At 42.5% G+C, this 20,380-nt stretch overlaps 1 protein-coding gene across 1 annotated transcript; it reads right to left on the minus strand.

Moving 5' to 3' along the window:
- Nucleotides 1-8,286: 8,286 nt before the first annotated feature.
- Nucleotides 8,287-17,555, minus strand: lmbrd2b (LMBR1 domain containing 2b). The gene is made up of 18 exons (XM_058617431.1): nt 17,405-17,555; nt 16,643-16,850; nt 16,425-16,537; nt 16,222-16,320; nt 15,661-15,828; nt 15,338-15,548; nt 15,183-15,257; nt 14,975-15,088; nt 14,399-14,582; nt 14,100-14,281; nt 12,886-13,019; nt 12,673-12,778; nt 11,865-11,962; nt 11,422-11,525; nt 11,271-11,317; nt 10,774-10,903; nt 10,558-10,684; nt 8,287-10,469 (listed from the first exon to the last, which is right to left on the minus strand). The coding sequence occupies exons 2-18, from the start codon at nt 16,814-16,816 to the stop codon at nt 10,406-10,408; spliced, it is 2,130 nt and encodes a 709-aa protein (XP_058473414.1). The 5' UTR covers nt 16,817-16,850; nt 17,405-17,555; the 3' UTR covers nt 8,287-10,405.
- Between the last annotated feature and the right edge of the window lie 2,825 nt (nt 17,556-20,380).

Consider the following 20,380-nt stretch of genomic DNA (forward strand, 5'->3'; position numbering starts at 1 on the left):
GGTAGTAGACTAACGACAGTTCTGTGGGTGAATGTCAGAGAAATGCACCTTGGCAATTGTAGTTGTTTTTTGTTTTGTTTTTTAATGTCGCTTGACCTTTGTTCAGTTGAAAAATCAAAAATGCTCTTCTTGGTAGAAGTGGATTTAATTAAATATTCACATTCTGGTGAACGTGGCAAATCCATAATGATATGCTGGGAATTTTTTAAACTTTTGTATCAGGAGTCAGGATCATCAGCAATCATCAATTTAATAAATACTAGATCAAAATATGAATTAAAGGTTCAAGAAGCACTTAAATAGCAAAACAAGTTATGTTAATTTGTTGATTTTCTTGATCGACTGGTGTGGGAGAGTCAGCAGTTTATAATGTGGAACAAACCTCACATTTCTTATTGAAAAAGAAGTAAACATGCTTTATTTCTTAGATATCCTGGTCTTAGTTTGACACTGATTTTTATTAGGCTTTTTGTGAAGTGGCTGAAAATCATATTTTTCAGAAACCCCAGCTGACAGCCACACAACTGCCTACCAAAATAAAAGAATGCAAACTATTCCTTCTAATGTTAGTTGCAGTGATTTTCTTTGTATATAAAAAAAATGTGTAATAATTGATCATTATTTGCTCTTTCAAATCTCTCAAATGATCTGGTGCTTACCACAGGACTGGAGAAGAGGTGGTAGTTTGACATTTGTGTTTATTATGGAGCAATGCAATCCAGTTATAACAACAATAAAAATATCTCGACATGTATTGTTTGACTGATGTCCAATAGAAGAATCATTGAGTTCCGATTAAAGACATTGTGGCATGGATTTCTTGGCTTGTAACCATACCAGTAAGAACTTCTTTTTTCAGGTTTCCAATTGGCCAACATTGCTTTAATTCATGAAGGAGTCATTCAAGTCATTCTTGTGATATGTCACGTTTGAGGCATCAGACTCTATTAATATCTCCAGTTTAGTTTTCATCTTTATAAACGCCATCAAAGTACTGCTGTAGTCATGAGTGACCACAGTGATACGGTCCAGTGTCGTAGGAGTTCGCAGCTTTTCACTGACAGCCAGCAGCTCCAGAATATCCATCTCCAATCTGATGAACTCCAAAGCCTTGGCTCCGACGGATCTTCTCCTTAGTTCTCCACAGGAAGTCTTCACATCTTCCAGATCCCCATTCAAGGACCCAACAATTGTCCTGAACTCTTCAATAAGTCTGCCCACTCTCTCTGAACTTTGGTGTTCTCTATTTTTCTGCTCAAGAATGAAAAAAAGGAGGACAATACCAGCAAGAAGAAATATCACAAAACTCCAACCGGCAGTAAAGGGGGCCACGAGTAATGCTCCAAGAAATGCTGCTCCCAGAATAGCAACTCCTGCCAACAATTTCCCCTCTAACATCTTCAGCTCAGTATCAACCTCCTGGAGCTCATACACAATCTGTCTCATTGTGTGTTCATCGCTGTCCAACACTGACATGAAAGATGCAGCTGAATCTGAAGCATTTTTTCTGCTCTCCGTCTGTTGAACGCTCTGCGCCATTTTCTGAACGGTTCCTCAGAAATGAAAGTGTGGAGAACCTGTAGAGCGGGTTTGGTTGCTGTGGTTCAGTCTAGTAAACGGATATCTGTGAGGCTGAGGAGGTAGAGCTGCACTGAGCAACAGCTCTAGATGTGCCTTGTTGTAGTGATATCATGTGACCAGGTGAGGCGGGCGTATCTTTCAGAGGAATGAAGTGCTGCAGGTTTAATAATTGAACAGTCTAACATCATCATCAGCTCGTAATAACATAGAACAGTAGCGAGACAGGGTTAGAGTGTTTCTGATCACTTTTATTCACCCGCATGACACTGGCAGCACATTCATCCACAGATATGATAATACTTCACAACTGTGACAACCCTCTCTCTGTTCTGGTCATCCTTGGATTTTCTGTTGCAGGCTCGTTTCAGGCATTGTTTTGATCCACTTGTGTTTTCCAGGTTTTCTTCTGTGTGAACTGATAAGGGAGAACCATTGTTAATAGGAGTTTTTTTCCCCTAGCAGGAAAAGGGGTGAATCCTGTTTAGAGGGTTCATCTGGTTTAATTACAGGCTGGTGGTGAACGTGGGTAGAGCAAAGCTTGGGAGCATCTCCGTGGCTGTGGGAAAGTGGCCAATTGCTGGTTGCTTTCTTCACTCCACTGGTTTAGCATGCATAAATACCCCCCACATGTGACTGCCAGAAGACTAGGGTTGAGTTAGTTAGGTAAGTTTTGGTGTTAGGTAAGGTTAGGGGGGAAAAGTCTCCTTATGATTTTTTGGTTCCTTTACATACTGGTTTGCATGGGGTAACTGAGGAAATACATTGTGGATTAAACTGTGGTGTTTTGCTTAATTCATACCTTTAAATCAGGGTTTTTGATAATGCTTCTGTAGATGAATTTTTTCACTCTCCTTCTGATCACCTTCTTGGTCAATACACTAAAGATCAGCTTTTGAAAATAGTGGACCATTATGGTATTGATATTGGTGATAAACGGTTGAAAGAAAATATTAGAGCCATTTTGAATGCAAACTTGGTGGATGCTGGAGTCCTTAAAACGGAGGAGTTTCAGCCTAAGGGGACCAATGCGGCCTTGAGTATTGAACAGAAAGTTGTTAAATTGCAATTGGAACAGGAGAAACTTAAACAACAATTCAAAACGGAACAGACCAAATTAGAGTTGGAGCACTATAAGTTGAACCTGGTTAAGGAGGGCAAGCTTAATGATAGTTCAGGCAGCGACAGTGTGCGGTCTAGTGGACTTTCTCCTAGATATGATGTAGGTAAAAAGTTAATGTTGGTACCAAAATTCAATGAGCGAGATCCTGACACTTTATTTTCCTTGTTCGAGCGGGTTGCAGAAACTTATCAGTGGCCAGACGCGGAACGCACCTTGTTGCTTCAACGTGTACTACTGGAAAACCACAGGAAGCATATTCTGCATTAAGTTCAGCAGATAGTAAAGTCTATGTTAAAGTCAAAGCTGCTGTGCTAAAAGCTTATGAGATGGTACCTGAAGCTTATCGGCAATGTTTCCGAGGTTTGAGAAAAAGGGAGCACCAGACTCATGTTGAATTTGTGAGAGATATGATCCTCCAGTTTAATCGTTGGTGTTCGGCATCAGAAGTTAATCCTTATTAGCAGCTTTGTGATTTAGTGGCACTTCACCAATTTAAAAACTGTGTACCAGAGAATGTTGCTACTTATGTAAATGAGCGAAAAGTGAAAACGCCCCAGGAAGCAGCCGTGCTGGCAGTTGAGTATATTCTGACTCATAAAAGTACATTTGGTGACGACAGTGTTGATATGCAGAACAGTGGTTTGGCACGCACAGGCAAATCTTTTCTGCCATATGGGGAGTCCAATCCCTTTAGGTTTGAGGATAGCTGGAAGAAAAATTATCCCAGTAAGATTTGTAATTTCTGTTGGCGACAAGGGCACTGGAAAAAAGACTGTCCTGTACCTAAAGAAAAACTAAAGTTCTCAAGTAGTGCACAGGTACAACCAGCTGCTTTGGCTGCCTCTGTCGTAGTTTCAGCCCAGGGGGCGCGCCAAACACACAGTTCCTCTGATGACCTCTGTCCTGTGGAGGAGTCCAAAAGGAATGATGACTTTTTAGCATTTATTTCAGATGTTTATGTCTCCCTGTTTGGGGAGAAAGTGGCAGTTAAGATCTTGAGAGACACTGGGGCAAAGCATAGTTTTGTCCGTGAGTCTGTCCTTCCTTTCTCCTCAGAGTCAAATACTGGGAATTACATTTTGATGCGTTTCCTGGGCATGGTGGGGTATTACAGAAGTTTCTGTAAGAACTTCTCGTCAGTTGTGGCACCCCTAACAGATCTTCTGAAGTCCAGGGTGAAGTTTGTCTGGTCAGATAAGGCTCAGTGTGCATTTGAAAATGTCAAAGCTCTCGTGTGTTCCTCTCCTGTGTTGACGGCATTGCAGTTCGATAAGACCTTTACATTGCAGGTTGATGCCAGCCATGTGGGGGCTGGAGCAGTCCTGTTGCAAGCTGATGTTGCGGGGGTCGAGAGCCCAATTGGGTTCTTCTCAAAAAAGTTTAATTCCTACCAGTTGAACTACTCTGTTATTGAGAAGGAGGCCCTGGCATTAATCTGGGGATTACAATATTTTGATGTGTATACTGGTTCAGGAACCCCTCTTGTAGTGTACACAGACCATAATCCCCTTACCTTTCTGTGCTCTTTGCAAAATCCTAATCAACAATTAATGAGATGGGCACTATTCTTGCAGCCTTATCATTTTGATGTTCGCCTTACAAAAGGCAGTGAAAATGTAATGGCTGATGCCCTTTCTCATGCCTTCTAGTTGGGTTAAGGGAGTAATTGTTAATGTCCCCATATTTTTTGCCTTTTTTCTGTTTTCCTTTGTCTCGCTCTCTCATACAAATGTTCCTGTAGGTACCCAGGTTGATGAGGGGGTGAGAATGAGATGCTGCTGCTGACCTACCACTGAAACAGAAGAACATGACCGTTAGCTTAGCTCTTAGCTTTTTTAATGTCGCTTGACCTTTGTTCAGTTGAAAAATCAAAAATGCTCTTCTTGGTAGAAGTGGATTTAATTAAATATTCACATTCTGGTGAACGTGATAAAGCCAAAATAATATGCTGGGAATTTTTCAAACTTTTTTATCAGGAGTCAGGATCATCAGCACTATCAGAATGTAATAAATACTAGATCAAAATATGAATTAAAGGTTCAAGAAGCACTTAAATGGCAAAACAAGGATTTCAAACACAGAAGTCACTAATTGGAAGCAGCAGTGGATCAACAAGTGATGTTAATTTGTTGATTTTCTTAATCGACTGGTGTGGGAGAGTCAGCAGTTTATAATGTGGAACAAACCTCACATTTCTTATTGAAAAAGAAGTAAACATGCTTTATTTCTAAGATATCCTGGTCTTAGTTTGACACTGATTTTAATTAGGCTTTTCAGAAACCCCAGCTGACAGCCACACAACTGCCTACCAAAATAAAAGAATGCAAACTATTCCTTCTAATGTTAATTGCAGTGATTTTCTTTGTATATATAAAAAAACTATATGTGTAATAATTGATCATTATTTGCTCTTTCAAATCTCTCAAATGATCTTGTGCTTACCACAGGACTGGAGAAGAGGTGGTAGTTTGACATTTGTGTTTATTATGGAGCAATGCAATCCAGTTATAACAACAATAAACATATCTCGACATGTATTGTTTGACTGATGTCCAATAGAAGAATCATTGAGTTACGATTAAAGACATTGTGGCATGGATTTCTTGGCTTGTAACCATACCAGTAAGAACTTCTTTTTTCAGGTTTCCAATTGGCCAACATTGCTTTAATTCATGAAGGAGTCATTCAAGTCATTCTTGTGATATGTCACGTTTGAGGCATCAGACTCTATTAATATCTCCAGTATAGTTTTCATCTTTATAAACGCCATCAAAGTACTGCTGTAGTCATGAGTGACCACAGCGATACGGTCCAGTGTCGTAGGAGTTCGCAGCTTTTCACTGACGGCCAGCAGCTCCAGAATATCCATCTCCAATCTGATGAACTCCAAAGCCTTGGCTCCGACGGATCTTCTCCTTAGTTCTCCACAGGAAGTCTTCACATCTTCCAGATCCCCATTCAAGGACCCAACAATTGTCCTGAACTCTTCAATAAGTCTGCCCACTCTCTCTGAACTTTGCTTTTCTCTATTTTTCTGCTCAACAATGAAAAAAAGGAGGACAATACCAGCAAGAAGAAATATCACAAAACTCAGACCGGCAGTAAAGGGGGCCGCGAGTAATGCTCCAAGAAATGCTGCTCCCAGAATAGCAACTTCTGCCAACAATATCCCCTGTAACATCTTCAGCTTAGTATCAACCTCCTGGAGCTCATACACAATCTGTCTCATCCTGGGTTCATGGCTGTCCAACACTGACATGAAAGATGCAGCTGAATCTGAAGCATTTTTTCTGCTCTCCGTCTGTTGAACGCTCTGCGCCATTTCCTGAATGATTCCACAGAAATGAAAGTGTGGAGAACCTGCAGAGCGCTCAGTTAGGCTAAGGAGGCGCATGCGCACGCTGCGACCGCCAGGAAAAATTTGGCTGACAATGTTTTGATCGTGTTTTAATGTTTCACGTTTGTTTGTGTCGGAGATAACAACATCACAAGTGATCATAACTGTGCACGGTCCTCTTCACTGAAGCGATATGGGTCTTTTTCGCGTCGCATCGCTATTTTTGCTGTCCTTCCTGTTATACCTGGATATTATCCTGCCCGGCCAGAAGGCAATACGGTAGAAGTGAATTGCTGCAACTTAACTTAGCGAGACCGGCTGGTGTGCCAGACATCAAGCTACAGATTCCGGACCTCAAGAAGTCCTGAAAACATCTACGAAGAACCAGGGGGGAAACGGAGAAGAAACAGGGGTAAGCGTGGAGGCGTCCGCCCACGACGGAGGAAGATGCGGTTCAACCAGCTTCCGCTGGCCCTCAATGATCCTGGGGAACGTCCAATCCATATGAAACAAATTGGATGAACTCCAGGGAGATGCCCGCTTCCCTAAGGATTACAAAGCCTGCTGCGTACCGAACGCGACCAGGACTCGGACCTCATGAGCACTGCACCGCTTAGATCTTTACATTAACCAAAGGTACTGTACTTCGGTAACAGTGAGAGAACGCATCTGTACCCCTGATGTGGAACTTTTGTCAGTGTCGTTGCGCCCCTTTTACCTGCCCCGTGAGTTTCCCCGGCTCTTCATTACAGTTGTGTATATCCACCCCAGAGCACACGCCCCCTCCGCTTGTAAAACTGTGTATGACGTAGTACAAAAGCTGCAGTCTATCTCCCCTGAGGCTCCGGCTTTTATATTGGGTGACTTCAACCATGTTTCCCTCAAGAAGTCGGTCCCCAACTTCTACCAATATGTAACCTGCCCCACCAGGCGGGACAAGACTCTTGACCCAGGAGGCATATAAGTCACTTCCGCTACCTTCTCTGGGCCACAGAGACCGCAACTGTGTGTAGCTCATGCCCATATACAGAACTGTTCTGAAGAGGTTAAAGTTCTCTACAAAGGACATTAAAGATTGGACTGAAGAGTCTGTGCAGTGTCTAAAGGCCTGGTTTGACTGTACTAACTGGGACATGAGGCTTCATAGAGGCTTTTGGGCAAGACCTAGATCAGTCAGTCGATGTAATATGTTCTTATGTAGCATTCTGTAGAGACATGATCATCCCATGCAAAAGGATAAAAATGTATTCTAATAATAAGCCATGGGTCACTAAATCCGTCAAAGTCTGCATGGGACTGCCTCTGAATTGTATACAGCCACAAAAGATTTGAAAATTTAAATCCTTACAGCTAAAAAGGACTACAAAACAATTCTGGAAAATAAAATGGCTGCTAACAACTTGGGCTCAGCCTGGTCAAGTATGAGATCCATTGCAGGCATCAGTAACTCAAAAAACATAAGCACTGTCATCTTAGAGAATTTTGATTCAGATTCTGTAAATGCTCCTAATAAATTATTTTCCCGATTTGACACTTATGAGTTCAGAACAGAAATACAGGAACTCAGTCATCATTTAGTCGATCAGAATCACTTTGCAATTGATGAGGGTAATGTAGAAAAGGCACTATCTTCCATATATACAATTAAAAGCTGTGGTCCTGATAATATTTGAATTCCAGCCCCTCCCATCAGGCCGTAGGTTTAAAACGCCTGCATGTAAAACCAAAAGATACAGAGGTTGTTTTGTTCCTTCAGCTACCAAGACCCTGAACAATACTTAGGCTATTTGTAGACTACACACTAATCCTTTTAAATTATGCACAGCCTTCCTAATCTATTTATTTATTTATTTATTTATTGACCGAGCTTTTTTGTATTCGATATGGTGGTTTTTATTCTGTATTTTATCAACGGTTTTGATAGTACTATTGTGTACTTTTTATCTATATCTCTATACCTGTAGCACTTATTGTTACTGTTATGTCAATGTTGTCAATGTTGTCTGTGTGTAATGTGTGTATGCAGCCCACTCTTTTTACCTGCAACCAAATCTACCCTTGGGTACAAATAAAGTTACCTTACCTTAGAGCAGCACTGAGCAACAGCTCCAGATGTGCCTTGTTGTAGTGATATCATGTGACCAGGTGAGGAGGGCGTATCTTACAGAGGAATTGCTGCAGGTTTAATAATTGAACAGTCAAACATCCTCACCAGCTCGTAATAACATAGAACAGTAGCGAGACAGGGTTAGAGTGTTTCTGATCACTTTTATTCACCCGCATGACACTGGCAGCACATTCACCCACAGATATGATATATAATACTTCACAACTGTAAATCACAGGATTGACTCTAGCTCCACAACCACAAGCAACATGTGACAATAAATATTGTAAAATAAATATTAATTAGAGAAAACAATCAGAGAGTGCCAAGGCCATTCAGATTTCCCAGTGTCAATACATCTAGCAAGGTTAATCACCTTATTTATTTATTTTTTTTAACTTGAATCTAGATCAAAAAGCATCAAAATCTAAATAGTTTTTTTCCTTAAGCCATAACCTACCATCTCAAAAACAAAACTATAAAAATCTGTCCTTAAGTTTTTGAGTTAAGCTACTCACAGAAAGACAAACTTCGCGAAAAACATTGACCTTCGTGGCAGAGTTAATTACTTCACGAGACGGAAACATCTCCTTCTACGTCATTGATTAGACCATATAATACATATGTACAGAGGAGTGAGGAGAACCTGCAGTGAGCGCTAAATGCTAACGATATATATACACCTACGGCAACTACAAATCAAAGATGCTTCGTGTTTTCCTACTAATTATAATTACGCGTGACCGATCTTTAACCGGGTTAGAGTTGCAATTGTTAAACATGCAGTTGCTCTTTTGGGCCACTAAGGTGAAGAACCGTCTGTTAACTGAGGGTGTACCCCAAGGAACTATTTTAGATCCATTTCATCTTTAATTCAAGCCACTTTTCCACCACAGGAGCTTTCACCAGAAACTAGGCACCTTACCAAGAACTATGAGCTTTTCCACCTCAGGAACTTTAACCAGGAAATAAGGGCTTTTCCATGAATCGCATGTATTTCCAACTTAGGGACCAAGGACGAAATAGAACTTCCAAGTAAATGTTTATCCCCCCAGCAAGAAACTTGCTGAGATGTCATACTTTCAGAAAATCCAGGAGCCTTCAAAGATGAAGAGTTGAATAGAGTTGAACAACCTAGTTTTGCTTCAACGTCCACTCGTATTGAAATCTGATTGCTACTAACTTTTTTCCCTTTACAGCAGTGCTGTATGAAACTCCTTCATGTTAACCACTGTTTTATTGTGTACGCTTTCCCCGTTTTCTGTTTATCATCTCAAATGTGTCAATGCTTTATAACAATATAAAGGATCCGTTTGCTCTGAATGCAACAGCGTTCGTTCGCTCACCGGCTCTGGTTTTATGCTTGGACATAAAACCAGAGTGCTTCCACACTTGCACTTGCCAATATGACCAACAGAGGCCGCCAGAGGCTTGTTGCGTGAATGGGGTGAAGTCTGCCATCTCTGATTGCCTTGACATAGCTACACCATCTCAGCTGACAGGCACACATGACCTCACAGTGCACCAGACAGGTGTGGGGGTAATATAATTCACGTCACGATTTTCGCATCCAAAATAATTGTGATTCACGGTATTATTGCGATAATTGTAAAACTTTGCTTTCCTAAACAGACGGAGTGTGTTCCTATCCACTTGTTTTGGTTTGTGTCCACAAACATGGACGTATACAGACATGTGTCTATATACGTCAGTTGTTAGTTGTTGGAAATCAACACTTAATAGTCAGGAATCTTTTAGTTCCTGTTAAGAAGCTCCATGGACTCTTAGTGGAAACGTGGCTTTACATGCTGAGGTGTAGAGCATACGGAAGCTAGGAGCAGGCTTTACATGAAGTTAATCATCATTCATTCCTTGAATGGACGATGGAATGATCAGTTTTAAAAGTAAAAAAGATTCTGGACGTTCTGTTTACCTTCATGGGTTTATAGATAGATGAGACAATCTTAAAACAGACATGTCCTCAGTAACTGGATCACATGACCTTCATAACGTAAAAATAATGAACATAAATAAACCTTCATTGTACCTCAGTGATGTGACAACATGGCAGACATCATTGGTGTGCATGCTCAGACTCCTGCCGCCATGACACGCAGCAGGAAATTCACCGTTTGTTTTCCTTCACTGCTCTGACTCCGAGCTGGACGTGACACATGTGACCAGTCTGTTAGGTTACCGTGCATGCTGGGAGACGAGCAGATGGAGGAGCGTGCGGTGCAGGTGGACACGGAGGCGGCTGTTAGACGTCATCAAATATCCGGCTGCGGGACGACGACATGGACAGATACCGTCCTCCCGTGTGTCTGCGGGACACAGATACAAGACACACAGTCAGGCCACATGCCTGATGTCTACAGCTGTGTTCTTCCCACAGGAGGGCGCCATAGTTACCTGCCAGAGTCAGAGTCCAGGGCATCGTCTGCCAGATTGTCAGCACTGAAGTCTAAAGGCTCGGCGTCCTGCAGCAGCTCGATGCGGTCCCTCTCCGGTCGACCGCCAGAGCGAGAATATTTTGCTTCTGTGGAAACAACAAGAGTGGGCGGTGGTCAAAGTGTACATTAACCTTTGGTGAAGAGCACTGGAAATGTCAGTCGTCGCCTAACTCACGTCTGCCGCCACCGCCGCCGCCGCCGCTGGAGGTCACTGTGTCCGAGTAACTGGTCTCCTTCATCTCGTGACTGCCTCTGTTCCTCGCCGCAAAGTCTTCTCGGGGGTTTCCGTAGCGCTCCTTCCACTCCTGCAAAGCAGCACACAAACATGGAGTCAACATTAACGATATAAAGACACGCAGACAGAAGAAGAGGGTGTGACTGTGGGTAGTGTAGGAGCATTCTAAAGAAGAAGACACACTGTCTATATCATCAAAGAGAGAGGTGAGAACCACAACAACAGCAGCAACAAAACATGTGGTAAGAAACTCTGGTCTCTGTGCTGCCCTCTAGTGGACACCTTGCTCAACAACCATCCTCACATGTAAAACGATTGGCGATGACGTCTACACTGTATTTTTACGTACATATTATCAGAACAAATGTATGGTCAGAGCAGGGTGCCTGTGCTTCCTGTCATTATCTGGTTTGATTTGGAGGAAGAAAGAAACTCACCCTCCGTCTGCTTTCACCATCTTCGATCCGTTGCCGCTTCCTTTTCTCTGTAAAAAAACAAACAAAAAGAAGACAGGGACAGGTGAAGTGATGGTCCACCACCTGCTCCCCTACAGCGCCACCTTTCTGTGAATGTCATTGCGAGGCTCACCTCGTCGGATCAGCTCCTTCCCCTCGTCAATCAGGTCAGAGGTCATTTCACAGTCACCCAGAAACTGCTGGAAGCCCAGAAGGTTCAGGCAGCGAGTCCCCAAACTGAGGACGGAGGTCATCAAGTAAGCGAGCATACAGAATCCACTAACGTTTTAAATTGAGTTGGCTTTTTATCCACACGGAACTGTTGTTTTGGGAGGGACACCGCACACAAACTTGATGCACATGCTCCATGTCTTATTCTCCACATACTCCACATACAGGCCTGGCATACTGTATGTACTACAGCTTTCAGAGTGTATGAAGACATTTACCATGTTTAGGAAAAGACTGTATACAGAAAGTTCTGTGTCCGTGTGGATAAGAGCCGCAGTAGAAAACACTAATTTGATTGTATGTTTTAGAGCATTGAGCAGAGTCAACAGGTCAAACACGTCTCACCTGAAGTAGGTGGCGATGCAAAGGATGACTATCAGCATTGGGTAGTAAATATAGAAGCCATTAGCAATGAAGGACAAAACATGCATGGATCCCATGATCTGAAAAACAAGTCAGACAGAAAGTCCATGTTTTACTGTTAATTGACAAGTTTGTTCCCACATTTTGACAAATTTGTTCCCATGTGTGATGAATTCCTTCTCATGTTCCAAAATAATTCTTGTGCCTTCTGTCATCTCTTTCGCACCTTTTGGTGAATTCATTTCCACGTGTTAATGCGGGGGATCCACATTTTAAAGATGGCAAATTAGTGTGACCCAAATCACAATATGAGTCATGGCAAGAACAAATTTGTTTATAATGAGGAAACTTATTTACAGCCATACATCTGTAACACCTAATATCATTCGTAATTAGTAGACTTATGAAAATCATTTCCAGAATTTTCATTTTATGCACTTTAAAACATATACACATGGAATTTCCACTAAAAGATTGGGACAATTCTGCAAATTTGTTTGGGGACCCAAAAAAATCTTTAACATGAACCATCTGTGGGTCTCGACCCAGACTTTGGGAGCCACTGTTTTAAAAAACACTTTCCCACGTCTTATTGGCTTTACCACAGTGTTTTGATGTTTACTGTGTCTTGTCATGTTTGCAAAAATTTAACAGAACAATACAGTATTTTACCTTATACGCATGAGTTTGATTGTTGATTGATGTGCTTTGCTCTCCACGGCCACTGTGGGGCGCAGCACTGTACAGGTGACAGTCCAGAGTGTTCAGTGTTTTTCTGTGCGGGACTTACTGACGTGTAGGCGGTCTGCTCCTTCTGCTGGTGGGAGATGGCAGAGTCCATGTGAATCAAACCCAGGAAGTTGAGGCAGAGGGGAGGAGTCAGACGACAGAACAACCTGCAGTTCAGGAGAAAAGCGTTATCGTCTGTTCCTCCGTCACACGCACGTGGGCGCCTGAATAACGTCAAACCCAGGATTCATGGGTTAAGACTCTGGTCACTTACATGCCGCTGAACTGGAGGCTGTAAGCATCGGTCTGGTGGTGAGAGGCCAGGTAGTAGTAGTTAAAGACCCGGATGCGGAAAACAGTGGAGTAAACGCAGATGCACAGGAAGAAGATCGTAATGAAGCACGCCATCTGGTGGACAGAAGTGAAAATAAAACCGACGAGGCGGTTAATTAAAAGGTGTGTTCTCGTAATACCTTTTTCCCCCACTTTTGCTAACATTGTGCTTCTTATTTAATTATTAACATTCTCTACTCTACTATGTCTCTAATTCATTCCTTTGTTTAACTGAATTTGTTAGCACATTTTTACAAATTCATTAGCACATTTATATGTATTTGTTCCCACATTTTAAAACATGTATTTCCACATTTTGACACATTCATTCCAACATTTTGATGAATTCTTTTCCCACATTTTCACTAATTTGTTCCCACATTTAGACTGTTCACTGTCCGTGTTTTGATGAGTCGCTGACTCTTTAAATCTGTTTTGTCAGTTTTTTCCCCATGTTTGTCAAATTTGTTTTCACGTTTTGATGAATTAATTTCCACATTTTGACAAATCTATTCAGATGTTTTAATTTATTGCTCCCACTTGTCTCTCAGTTCCAGTCCCTTTTGGCGTATTTCCACCGGCTCTTCTCGCCTCGCCACGCCACGGTTTAAGTAGCGTTTCCACTAGCATAGTACCTGGTACCAGGTACTAGTTTTAGTACCTGCTCCGGCGAGGTTCCAATTGTGCTAGTAGTAGGTACTATGCAATGATTGGTCAGACTGCCGGCCGCTGACTGGCCAGAGTCCCGTCACAGGAAGAGACGTCCCACACAGATATCAAGCCGAACAGTGCCGAATTGTAGATAAGTTAAAACTACTTAACAATCCTAAAAACGTGGGTTAATCGCCAACAACTACAGGAGTCTGGGGTAAAGTCACTAATCACTGTGTGTGTGTGTGTGTGTGTGTCACGTATAAAACGAAGTCACTGCAGTTTCACTCAGCCGTGCAGTGATGACTCCGCCCACGTTAAGTAGGTACTTTTTGTAGTGGAGATGCAACCTAATCGTGCTGTGTCGTGCCGTGCCGAGGCGAGTAGAGCCAGTGGAAATACGCCATTTGTGTCAATCTCACTCCAGGAGTAAATAGGCGGTTTTGTTTTGCTATGTTTTGCTGGACCTTAAGGTCATGAGACACATTGACTGTGGATTCTCACCTCGATGTACAGGTAGTTGTAGTCTCGTTCGGCCAGCTGGATGGAGACAGCAAACAGAGAGAGGACAGGCCGTGTGCTGAAGAAGGTGCACTCAGACCAGACCACGGCCACACTGAACAGAGTCAGCATCACGGACAGCAGCCGATAGAACCAGCACTTCAGGAGACACTCCCAGTACCACTCTGCACACACACACACAAATCATGATGTCCCTCTCTGAGGATTCAAAGTGATCTATGGTTGCTGCATGAGCCTGATGTTTTATTATATGGAGCCTTGTAGGCGGAGCTCAGACCCACCTACAGTCGCCGTGTAGACGTATCTGCTGAACCAGCCTGAAGGTTCTAATGGCGGGAAGCTGTGGACAAACTGGTGGGCGGAGCTGGTCTCATTCTTTGCCACGTCTTCCAGATGGATGGCCTGCTGCAGGAGCATCTGCCACTGCACACGAGTCCTGTTGTGTCTTTGAACAGCGTAGATCACCTGCATGTACACACACACACACAGCACTCACTGTTATCAGGGTTTACATGGTAAAGTATCAAACTTTTTGTGGCTAAGGAGTAAAGGTGTCGTCCACTAACTGGACGGTAAGTGGGTGAGCACGTGCTAATACATCCAAATATTCAGTATCACATAAGAACTACAATGTAACTTCCCATCCATATATTTAAATATCACATAATTACATTCAACTATCCCTGATATGTTAAAATATCACAAACAAATGTTACACACCAATGTACTTAAGTGCAAATATCAAATTATAAGTGTGTTATCACATACATGTGTACGTCATAAAATGTACAAATACAGATGTCATGTGGTGTAAACAGAGGCTCCATACATACATGTGGTTCTCATGTAAGTCTCACCTGTTTATGAAGCTTCACCAGGCTCTTCTCGCTGGGATACGTGTTCTGTTTGTCATCAAAGTCCTCGTAATCATCCATGTTCCTGCCCATCTTGTCCTGGTAGTCCCCTGGGCACTGTAGTGTTGATTTAGATCAATCAGTGGGATCAATAATGATCAGAAATGATCAGTAATTATGTATACACAGATACACAGTATGTCCCTCTCACCTTTCTGAGGATGGTGTCGATGCACTTCCTCAGTGGATGGTTGTACTTGATGGACTCGCTGACTTTTCTCACTTCCTGCAGCAGAACACACGTCACGGTAAAAACACAGGAGGTCAGGTAAGGTCACCCTGACCACTGCAGCCACCACCACTCACCTCCATCACATCCTCCAGGTTCTCCTCTGCGTCCGCCTTCTCCGTCATCAGTTTGGACGCCTTGAAGTATGTCTTGATGAGCAGGTGTCCGTGTCGTGACCCATTCCAGTAGGAGCGGGGAATCTCCACCAGGCCGTACCCGAGCAGCAGAACCAGGAGGAACAGACCCCAGGTGTTTGCCGCTGTGATCCCAATGGTCTGCAGCTCATACCTGAACCACACAGAAACACAGTTCAACTTAATATAAAACAGAAACGGCTTAATAATGTGTCTTCATGTGCCCTGAGGACAAGCGTGACCAGCAGAGGCAGCGTTGGACTCACCAGGACAGATGCCAGTTGGGGTTAACCGCCACGTATATGAGCAGAGAGCCGAAGATGAGCAGGTACGTCCCGTAGTAAATGGCGTTTTCTATTAGTGCTGTTTTGACTTTTCCAGTGATGGAGAATCCTCCGGAGCGAGCATATGACTGCATGAAGGGCAGCAGCAGCCTGAAATCACAGTCACAGTCAGTCACAGACTGACAGTCTCTATTGATACTTTAGCACCGCAGGTAGTTTTTCACAGTTCTGTGTTAGTCTATGTCTAAGTCTATGTCTAAGTCTATGTTAAATGTTGACACTGCCTAGAAACTGTTCTCGATCAATTTCTCTAAATGCTCATAATTTGGAAATTTGAGTGCAAAGAAAATATAAAGAACCCTAAAAGTATAGACACTGCATAAGATAAGATAATCCTTTATATGATTCTCTATATTGTTTTTGCAATTTCAAATTTTCTCTCTACGTTCTCAATAAGCCCACAACACGGTCTCAACACATTCACAATATGTTCTCTGCAATTTATACAATCTCGAAACGTCCTCTGTATGTTCAGGTTCTGACCATGTGAGACACTGGGACGTCCAGTACACCACCCTCCAGAAGACGGGCATGATGCCATCAGGGATGTAGCTCCACGGTTTGTAGCATCGCTCCACGACACTGTTAAAGAGAAGATGATGACATTGTAAAATATTCACCGTCTCTGTGTTAAATGTGTCCCAGGTGAAGCAGGGGTGAGTGAGCAAGCAAGCAGAGCCACTGACCTTTTCGTGGGTGTGGAATTTAAGTTTGCTGTAGTGTGATTTACTGCTGATGGGCTGATGGTGGGAACAGCAGAATGCTCTTCATGGTCAATCTTACACTGCTTGTAGATGGTCTGAAAGGACACACACACACACACACACACACACACACACACACACACACTCAGTGTCCAGGTACAAGTGGGCAGTCAGCGTCATCTCTGTGTGTCAGTACTGACCGTGCTAACGTCCAGAGGTAAGATGAAGACGATGAGGAAGCAGAGGTACCAGGCGAGCAGCGTGCTAAACAGAACCATGCGCTGCTGCTTCCTGAAGTCGCCATAGCGATGCAGCAGGAAGAGTGCCAGGAAAAACACCACCACGATCTCGATACCAAGAGCAGCCCCACTCATCACGCCACACCTCCACTCAGCAGCCCGACAGAAACTTGATAAAGAAGACGACACAATGTGGTCACAATACAACAATGACAACATTAGCAACACACACACACATCAACCTGTTCACTTGTTATTAGGGTACACACTCCTTTGTGTGTGTGTGAGTATAGAAATATCTGTTTTTTGTATTTAGTTACACACACAGACAAACACACACACAGGTTTGTGCAGCTATTGTTGTTAGGACACTGCATTGAACTGCGTTAATTTGAACAGCCTAAACAAATTATTATTAGCATTAACTATAACCAATTAATACCTAAACCTACCCTTAACCTAACAACAATCCACATCTTAGCACTGAACTTAACCAGTTTGCCTCATTAAGACCGGGTTTTAGTCCTGACAAGACCAGTATTTATACCAGAAAAGGTCCTACAGAGGCAACACAAACAAGCATGCACGCGCACACACATATCGATCTACAGTCAGTCCGATGACGCAGATGTGAACAGCTGTTCTACGCTAACAGTGACAGCTAGCCAATATAGCTTAGCTTAGCTCGGCTGTGGTGACAGCGGTGTATCAGTTCGCTGTTACCGTGGTGAGAGAGTCAAGCTATTGTTCCCCAAGAGTCTGTGTCCGCCGCTCAGAGCTTTTTCTCTGCTGTCTTTCCATCCACAGCCTCGCTTCGTCTACGGCTAGCCGAGCAGCTACACTCACTTCCGGCTTCTGTGCCAGCGTAGATGGTCGGAGCAGAGACGGTGACGTCACCGGCTCGACGCCTGCGCAGCAGCTCGCGTGGGCCGCTCCCAATATATATACAGTATGTATTGTACTGAAAAACCATGTACCAAATAAAAAAGTGGAACATTTAAGACATGGCAATCAAAATGTAATAGTTGTAATGAAACAAACAACACTACATCACAGCCACATAGAATATATCTGTGATAACGTCAAGAAAAAGTATAAATTAGAAATGTTGTCATGGACATGGATAAAATTGTTTTCAAAATGGCAGGTTCCACTTTCCCAAGGAGGTGCTCAGTTGCAACTTAATTAATAAGCGACATATGTCAATATCAACCAACAATGCGACAAAAAAGGTTGACATAACAACCTCACAAATCCCAACAGAGGATTACTGGATGGCCACTGGTAAGCAAATACTGTTTGCTGCATTTCTATGTTTTTTTGTTTCACATTAAGACAGTCGTACACATAATAGTATAATGTTTGTTTATTTATAAGTCGTCTATACTGAAGCCTCCCTGTGTGATGCTAGTTCTGTTCTTCTTCTTTGGTGTTTTTTCGGGCAGTTAGCATCTGTAATTTTGCATCATTGCCCCGGATTTTTTGTTATGTTGTCATTTATTTTGAAACTCAGAGGTCGGAGCTGGGAGTGAGGTCACCTCTGAGGTCACGGCGTTATAGAGAGAAGTTGGGGGGGGGGAAATATGGACGCAAACACATCCCAGCAATACCAGTCAATAACAACGTTCTTGATGGTATTTGGTGCGCATACAGCATAGCAACAACCTTAAACAGTACTACACTATATCTGTAAGGACAAAAGTATTTAAGCCACAACTAGAGTATTGAATTCAGGTGTTTCAATTAGGCTTTGGGCGTGGCCCCTTATCTCCAATGAAGGACAATCTTAAGCATACCAAGGGGGAACAGAGATAGCGAGCCAGGTCTTCTCGTCATCAGTGCTCTACAGCCATGGTTCCCAACCTGGGGTCCAAGGGGCGACCAGAGATCACATGGGGGGGCGCAGAGCTTTGACTGCTCTGAGTTTGTGAGGTTAATATAATTTTATTTGTGTATCCCAATTAGACACTCTACTGGATAATTAGAAGTCAGTATCACCCAAATAAAAACTATAATTAAAATTTTTAAATTTATAAAGTTATTTATCACCAACACCTGATCACGTTCCTGTTGTGTGAGAAACGTAAAAGTACCAAAGACTCATCGGTATCAAAAAAGAAAACAAGGCAATACCTTAGTTTTGATTCAATGGAAGCACAGTTTTTATCTATATACACTGTGAGAATAGGAACAAAAACCTCCAACTGCTGTTTATTTTTGCATGTGAACTTTTTATTCTTCTTTTTAATATTTTCTGACATTTTATGGACCAAACGATTACTTGCAGCCCTGTAGCTAAGCATGGTCAAGATGATTATGTGTCATCTTGAGGACTGATCTTCAGACGTGAAGATAGTGTCTTACATGCGTGTCTTGATGTTCTTTCGGGTTCTTCCTCAACAACTGTCCCTCATGTTATTAGCAAAACACCCAACATACAGCTAAACGCTGCCCTTTCAAACAATTACTGCCATTTGATCATCTATGACTTAATCCTTTGAAGTGACATCATGATGTCACTTATTCCAGTAACCCAGAAGAAATCATTCATGTAATCTTACGGAAGCCAACTGCTGTAAACCCCCACAGAAAACCCCAATCATTTGAAACGTTGTAGTGAAACACTGTAAACAAGAGCTTTCATTAATTTCTTCACAGCTCTGTGGACCCAGACCTGGACTGTGCTCCTGGACACATGTCAGACAACCAGTCACCAAACCAAGATGAGTCTCTGCCTTTGAGTCAAGGCCGACGTCCTGAGCAGAGCTCATCAATTTTACTGCGCCGTCGTCCCAGACGAGGCCTGGATTGTGTCTCTGAAAATACGTTGAATAGCTATGTCAGAGGTATCCTCCAAAACAGGACCTCATGGTCTGTGCAGGCAGTCAGAGTTGCCTCCATGATAGAAGGTCTCTGTGGTATAGTCCAAAGATCGGCCTCTGCTCTCAGTGGTATAGTCCAAAAATCAGCCTCTGCTTTCTGCAGTGTTGTCGAAACATCAGCATCTACTCTTTATTGCGCAATCTTAAGACCAGTCAATAGTCTTATTAATGAAGTACAAAGACTGGTGTTCGACGTGATTTTACAACAATCACTGGACAGAGTGTTACAGGGTGCAGCGACAGTCATCGTGATCTTCTACCTCTTCCCACTGTTCCTCTACTTGTACAGATTCATCCAAATGTTTTTTCTTCCTTTAGGAATCCTGCTACTGATAAGAGATTATGAACAGAGATAAACAAGGCCCCCTTTATCAGAGAGCTTTGTTTTTACCCATTCACATAAGCCACATCGTCAATGTGAACACTGACTCAGCATAGTTTCCCGCTCTTGATATTTACTATGCAACTCTTACAATCACGTACTTCTCCCACAGTTTTGGGCTGATTTTCTTCATAATTTACCTCATAATTGTTGAAATTTCACTATATTCTATGATTATTATATTCATTATAGTCATTTAAACAAAGAAACAGTAGAATTAAACAGAATTTGCAAATGTAACTATTGATCCAAATCTGTTGTTAAATCCAGTTTGGATTTCTGTATAATATTTTATGTGCCACACCCCTTTTTTTAAAGTACTATATTGCTATAGATCTGTCTTATATTTATTTATAAGTATTTATTCTATTCTATTTTCTCTTTTGGATCAGTTAAGGAACATAGTATCATTCACACTCATTTGTCAGTTTTCTT

The sequence above is a fragment of the Solea solea genome, chromosome 19, assembly GCF_958295425.1.
Source record: "Solea solea chromosome 19, fSolSol10.1, whole genome shotgun sequence".
Lineage (NCBI taxonomy): Eukaryota > Metazoa > Chordata > Actinopteri > Pleuronectiformes > Soleidae > Solea > Solea solea.